Source organism: Wolffia australiana, chromosome 3 (assembly GCF_029677425.1).
Source record: "Wolffia australiana isolate 7733 chromosome 3, ASM2967742v1".
NCBI classification, from domain to species: domain Eukaryota; kingdom Viridiplantae; phylum Streptophyta; class Magnoliopsida; order Alismatales; family Araceae; genus Wolffia; species Wolffia australiana.
Window position 1 is genome coordinate 1,071,940 of NC_135837.1, and position 6,546 is coordinate 1,078,485.

The window sequence follows — 6,546 nt, forward strand, 5'->3', positions numbered from 1 at the left end:
CTCAGTGTCACTCCCTCTCTTATTCTCACACTCTTTCATTATCCCCCTTTCACTCTCTCATTATTCAACACTGCTTCAGCACCAGAGGTGACATTAGATGCCAGTGAGATGACCAAGTCAACTTAACATTGACTAGTCAACATGACCGACCGAAGACCTGACCCGACCGAGCCCGGACCGAGACCGAGACCGGACCGAACTTCAGGTCTAGGTTTAGCTTTCCGGTAAACCAGACCGAGACCAGACCGTGTCCTTCCCTAATTATAAGTCCATTTATTGGAATACTATCAGATTTTTCAATTTGTTATATTGTGTTGAAATTCCTCGTTTGATCAATTTGATATACATTCTATTAGATGATCACTTCTAAAATACGGGTTTTCTTCCAATAGACTTTGACTCCACCCTAATCTTAGATCATCAATTATTGTATCTGTTAATTATTCATCTGCTGCATCATTTTAGTTTAATCTAATTTATCTTCGTTTTCATTACATGAATCCCGAATCGTCGTCCATGTCATGTAATATTCATTCTACAAGGTATTATAACTTGTATTGATTAACTCAGAAATGGCTAAACACAAAAATATGATGGGAGATGTTATCAGGCTCAACCTTCTAAAAACAGTCTTCAAACAAATACGTCTTTTTTTGAGACACAACAGGTTCAAATAAGACATCCAAACTCGAGTCAATAAAAGTAAAACTCTAGCTTAAAAACGATCAGCTCATATATATATATATACATAATATATATGTGCAAAATGAATTATACCGTGCACTGAACACACTAACTCAATGTACTCAAATAAGGTTTAAAATAGTGCGCACATAGGCATATGAAGAAATTTTAGTCAAATATATTATCCTTAAATTATTCCTAATCTTTTGTCGGTGAGGTTATCAGGCTCAACCTTCAAAAAAATCTGCCTGAAGACAAATACGTATTTTTTTTAGACTTAACAGGTTCAAATCATCTGGCCCACCTTAGTTTCGCTGCTAGAGCCGTGATACGTCGACTTTTGTTCAATCGATTAATGCCACGAGTCACAGAGTCGTGAGATATTCGACCATGGAACTCTTATTTTGACTACGAGCGGTATGAAATTTGTAACAAAAACCAAAACTAGGAGCGTATAGCTCGTTGTTTTTGCCGCCACTGTAGAATATTTAAGAATTACAAACATAGAAAAGGACGACAGCCGTTGGTTTCCGGACGTACAATTTAGAACAAGTGCAATCCTTGTTAGACTAACTTCTCCGATTCAAGATTCAAGATCGTGTGATGACTGCGGCGAGTCTGGGAATAAATAAATTATACCACTCAAGATTCAAGATCGTGTGATGACTGCGGCGAGTCTGGGAATAAATAAATTATACCATAATTGTTATGGTATCAAGAGCTATATTTATGCCCTGCCCGGTGTTCTTGATCTGCACTCAGCAGAACGCAGCATTCTTCTTCTTGTTCCTCACCTCTTGTTAATATCGTTTCCACTTGAGAAGTTGGAGAAAAGCAACAAGAACTTCAAACGGTGAGTTTTAATTCCCTAGTATTTATTTCATCAGCCCCATCAATGGTTGGAGTAGACGAACGTTTAATCTGTCGTCATTTCCCTTATCCGTATTTATCTATTTAAACGATAGATCACCTCGTTTAAACTACTTACATACGGGATTAATCTGGCGTTAGTGCTCTGATAAAAATCATAAACCAGATTCCATTGATTCTTGTCCATATTAAAATCTGTATTAACTACTGTTTTCTTGATCAGCTGCTTTATTATCAAGCCATGGCCGCCGCCGCTGTTCTTGCCGGAGAGGTCTGCGTTAAATCTACGAAACTGGGACTGAAATCGAAACGTTACACGTCGTTCTCCGGGAGAATGCGCGTTAAGGCCGGCTTGCAATCTGCTCAAGAAATCAACGGAAGCAAGAACAGTCTGAAGACTGGCTCTCTAACCGTTGAGGATGGCTTTCTGTCCTTAGTTTCTGTGGGAATCAATCCAATGTTATTGGAAACTAGCAGACAAATCAAGGAAGAGCCAGCGTATGCGTTTGACGAGGGCGAGCTCGTTCATGGGGGATTAATCTTCAGGCAGAGCTTCTCCATCAGATCATACGAAGTTGGAGCTGATAAAACATGTTCAATGGTGACGGTGATGAACCATTTACAGGTAGGCGATATTCTGAACAATGATTGAACGCCGATAACTCTTATTTTTAAATTTGAAGTTTTTCTTAAGTGGGTGTAAGGAGAGGACTTCCAAGGTGGTAGCCCATGATTTTTTTTTGGTTTTTTATTTGTTCAGGAGACATCGTTGAACCACGCAAGAGTTACCGGCGTGTTACACGATGGGTTTGGAGTAACGCAAGAAATGAGCAAGAGAGGGCTCGTCTGGGTTGTGGCGAAGCTTCAGGTGGTCGTGGAACGTTACCCAGTTTGGTGAGTTGAGTTTTCAATGTTGGAGTTTTTGTGCGATTGATTTTTTTTTTTTCTGATCTTGGAATTTCGGGTGTTGCTTTGATTAAAGTTAATGGTAGCCGGTGTTTTGTCAGGGAGGATGTTGTGGAAATAGACAGTTGGGTGTCCTCCGCCGGAAAGCATGGAATGCGGCGAGAGTGGTATTTTCGGGACGCTCGCACAGGCAGAGCCATTGCCAGTGCGTCAAGGTGATGGCTTCTTCATGTTCTTCTTGTTCTTCCTCTTCTATCTCTCTCCTTCTGTCTCTTTCTTTCTCTCTCCTCTCTTTCTCTTATCTTTCTCTCTTCTTCTCCTCCTCCTCTCTCTCTTATTCTTCTTCTACAACTTATCTCTCTCTCTTATTACTATTATTATTATTATTCTCCTCTCTTATTCATCTTCTTCTACTTCTCTCTCTCTTATTATTATTATTATTATTATTATTATTATTATTATTATTATTATTATTCTCCTCTTTTATTCTTCTTCTTCTACTTCTCTCTCTTATTATTATTATTATTCTTCTTCTCTCTTATTCTTCTTCTTCTTCTCTCTCACTCTCTTATTTTTATTCTTATTTTTCTCTCTCTCTTATTCTTGTTCTTCTTTCTCTCTCGCTTATTCTTCTTCTTCTTCTCTCTCTCTCTCTCTTTTTCTTCTTTTTTTTCTCCTCTCTTCTTCTTCTTCTCTCTCTCTCCTCTTCTTTTTTTTCTCTCTTCTTTTCCTCTCTCCCTCTTTCTTCTTTTTCTCCTCTCCCTCTCTCCTCTCTCTCTCTCTTCTCTCTCTCTTCTTCTTCTTTTTCTTCCTCTTCTTCCTCTTCTGCTTCTTCTTCTTCTTCTGCTTCTTCTTTTTCTCGCTCTTACTTCTTCCTCATCTTTCTCTTCTTCTTCTTCTTCTTCTTCTTCTTCTTCTCTCTCTCTCTCTTCTTCTTCCTCATCTTCCTCTTCTTCTTCTTCTCTCCCTCCTGAGATGGTAAGTTATTTCTTCTTCTTCTTCTCTTTCTCTCCCTCCTAGGATGGTAAATTATTTCTTCTTCCTCCTCCTCTTTCTCTCTGTCCCTCTGAGTTTTACAAATGATTTTTTTCTTATTTTATGTGTTTCTCTTCCTTGATATGAGAAATTACTTTGTTTTCTTCTTCTTCTACGCTTTCAATCTATCTTCCTTAAAGAAAAAAATTATTTCTTCTATCTGTCTCTCTCTCACACGAATACACCTGTTATTCTTACTCTTTTGGTCGGGGATGCAGCACGTTGGTAATGATGAACAGGCACACAAGGAGACTGTCTAAAATGCCTGAAGAGGTCAAAGCAGAAATAACGCCATTCTTCTTCGAAAGAGAATCCATTATGCCAGACGACAACAAGAAGCTATCGAAGATCGACGAAGAGGAATCAACTAACGTTCTCACAGGTTTAAAGGTAAGAACATTCACCTATCTATCTATCTATCTGTCTATCTATCTATCTATCTATCTATCTATCTATCTATCTATCTATCTATCTATCTGTCTATCTATCTATCTATCTATCTATCTATCTATCTATCTATCTATCTATCTATCTATCTATCTATCTCTCTCCCTACCGAAGTAACAATATATCTATTTTATCGTCCACCCATTCATCTCTGTTGGTATTTCAGGCCCGCTGGACAGACCTTGACTGCAACCAGCATGTAAACAATGTGAAATACATCCACTGGCTCCTGAATGTAACGACCAACTTTTTCTCTTCTCTCCCCCTTGATATATATATATATATATATATCATTCTTCTCATCGGAAACTTACTATGATGACATTGAAATATAAAAATATTTTTACAAAAACTTAGTATCATGACATTGATCTGTTTAAATACATGTACAGAACGTCCCCGCGTCGATCATGGAGAGTCGTGTGCTGGTCGGCCTGGTGATGGAGTATCGGAAAGAATGTCAGAAGGGTGAAGAGGTTCGATCTCTCACTACAATCGAAGGCCACGTCGACGCTGACGCGGACGATGACGTGGAGTGCAGCCACCTTCTCCGGCTCGAGAGTGGCCCGGAGCTCGTCCGGGGTAGGACGACGTGGTGGTCAAGACCTCTCGCCAACTCAGCAAACACCGGTGAATTCGCTTGAGTAGTTGCCCAGCAGTCAATATTCTTTTAAGGGGTAAGATCCATGGGAGGAAATAAAATCATTATTGTATTCTTTTTATTGCAATTTAAACAACATATTTATTACTAGATCTCGGAGTTTTTATCCTGCAAACACTACAGTACAAGAAAGGAAGGGTGTGGTATGGTTTTAGTAAAAAACTAAACCTAGACCTGAAGTTCAGCCCAGTCTTGATCTCAGTCTGTTACCAATTGGATCAGGTTGACTAGCCATTGTTACTCTGGTGACTATGCTTGAGTCGCCGACATTTATGGATTTCTGCTTGTAAATATTCTTTGAAGGGTTTGGATCCATGGGAGTAAATAAAATTGAGGGAAAGAGTGAAAGCTGGGGATCATTATTGTATTCTTTTTATTGTAATTCAACTACATCTCTGAGTTTCTATTGTGAGAACACTACAGTACAAGAAGGGAAGGGCGCGGTATGATTTTAGCAAAAACATAAACCTAGACCTGAAGTTCGGTCTAGATCTCAGTCCAGTATCATTTCGCTCAGCTTGACTAGTCAAAGTTACAGTTGACTAGAAGTGTAAATCATTTCTGGGTGCCCTTCATACTCATCCATATAGTGTAAATCATTTATTCTTCACTAGAAGCATAAATCATACGTCAAAGGAAAGATTATAAAATTGAATAGAACCCAAGAATACCTCGGCTTTACTCAACTTTATTGATTCGTAGCAGGTTCCGTTTCTCGATCTGAATAATAAAATGAGAAGAGAGATGGTGTGAGAGAGAGATATATTGAGAAAATGAGAGAATGAGGGAGGAAGAGATGGAGAGAAAGCGACATGAAAGTGAGAAGAGCGAGAGAATGTGAGAGAGAGGGAGGGAGAGAGTTAAAGAGGGAGACAGTGTGAGTGTAAGAATGATTGAGAGAATGAGAGAGTGGCAGAGGGAGAGATTGGGAATGAGAGAGGGCAATTGAGAGCGTAAGAGAGAAAGAGAGTCAGAAAGTGAGAGAGTAAGAGAGAGTGTGTGTTTCAGAAAGTAAGAAAGTGAGAGATTGAAAGAGTGAGAGAGTGATAAAATGAGAGTGTGAGAGGGAGAGAGTTAGATAATTGGAGAGTGAGAGTGTGAAAGAGTGAGAAAGTTGGAATGTGAGAATGAATGAGAGAATTAAAGAGCAAGCAAGAAGAACGTAGTGAGAGTGAGAGAACGAATGAGAGAGTTAGAGAGCAAGAAAGAAAACACAGAGTGAGAAAAGTGAGAAGGATTGAAAGAGTTAGAGAGCAAGAAAGAATGAGTGAGAGAGTGAGAATTAATGAGAGAGTTAGAGAACAATACAGAATAACGAAGTGAGAGGATGAGAAAGAATGAGAGAGTCAGAGGGCAAGAAAGAAAAACGGAGTGAGAAAGAGGGAAAGAATGAGAGAATAACAGAATGAAAGAGTAAGACGGAATGTTACAGTGAGACAGGTGGTTTGAATAATATAGTAAGAGGATGGAAAAAAATGAATTATTGAGGTTAAGGGTGAGATGGGAAGAAAGAGTGAGAGAGGGAGAGAGTGTGAGAGAGAAAAAGATTGAGAGAGTGTCTCTGGAACTGTATCCCACTCAATCTCTCATTCTCTTATCTATATTTCCATCAACCTTTCAATCCATTGTTCTATGGCACTCAATATCTCTAGATCTCTTGTTCTCTCACTCTGTATCCACAATTATTTCGTAGTGTTTTAAAACTCGCAATAATTTTCTACGTAAGGAATAATTAAGAACAAAAGATCTATTCAAAATTTAAAACTCTAAAAAACCTTCATATCTTTTCGGTAAATTTTAAGTTTTACTTATGAAATTTATTCTTCATGGTTTTAGAGTAATTCGGTAAAATTTATCATGGTTTACTTTTTTTCTTAAGACAACTAGTATTTGAACCAGGATGATGACCATTTTGAAAGACTAATGAGGACCAAGATTAACAT

The 6,546-nt window shown here is 38.5% G+C and overlaps 1 protein-coding gene across 1 annotated transcript; it reads left to right on the forward strand.

The window, feature by feature from the left end:
- Positions 1–2,077: 2,077 nt before the first annotated feature.
- LOC144701464 (palmitoyl-acyl carrier protein thioesterase, chloroplastic-like) lies at positions 2,078–4,630 on the forward strand. The gene is made up of 6 exons (XM_078573271.1): positions 2,078–2,179; positions 2,315–2,448; positions 2,562–2,675; positions 3,714–3,885; positions 4,109–4,177; positions 4,335–4,630. Exons 1-6 carry the CDS (start codon positions 2,153–2,155, stop codon positions 4,584–4,586), a joined length of 768 nt encoding a protein of 255 aa, XP_078429397.1. The 5' UTR covers positions 2,078–2,152; the 3' UTR covers positions 4,587–4,630.
- Positions 4,631–6,546: the final 1,916 nt, after the last annotated feature.

Excerpts from the sequence above, each read along its gene's own strand:
- LOC144701464 (XM_078573271.1), top strand. The coding sequence starts at position 2,153 with ATGGTGACGGTGATGAACCATTTACAG. Across the intron at positions 2,449-2,561 it reads GTGGAACGTTACCCAGTTTG|GGAGGATGTTGTGGAAATAG; the intron begins GTGAGTTGAGTT and ends GTGTTTTGTCAG. Across the intron at positions 2,676-3,713 it reads GCCATTGCCAGTGCGTCAAG|CACGTTGGTAATGATGAACA; the intron begins GTGATGGCTTCT and ends TCGGGGATGCAG.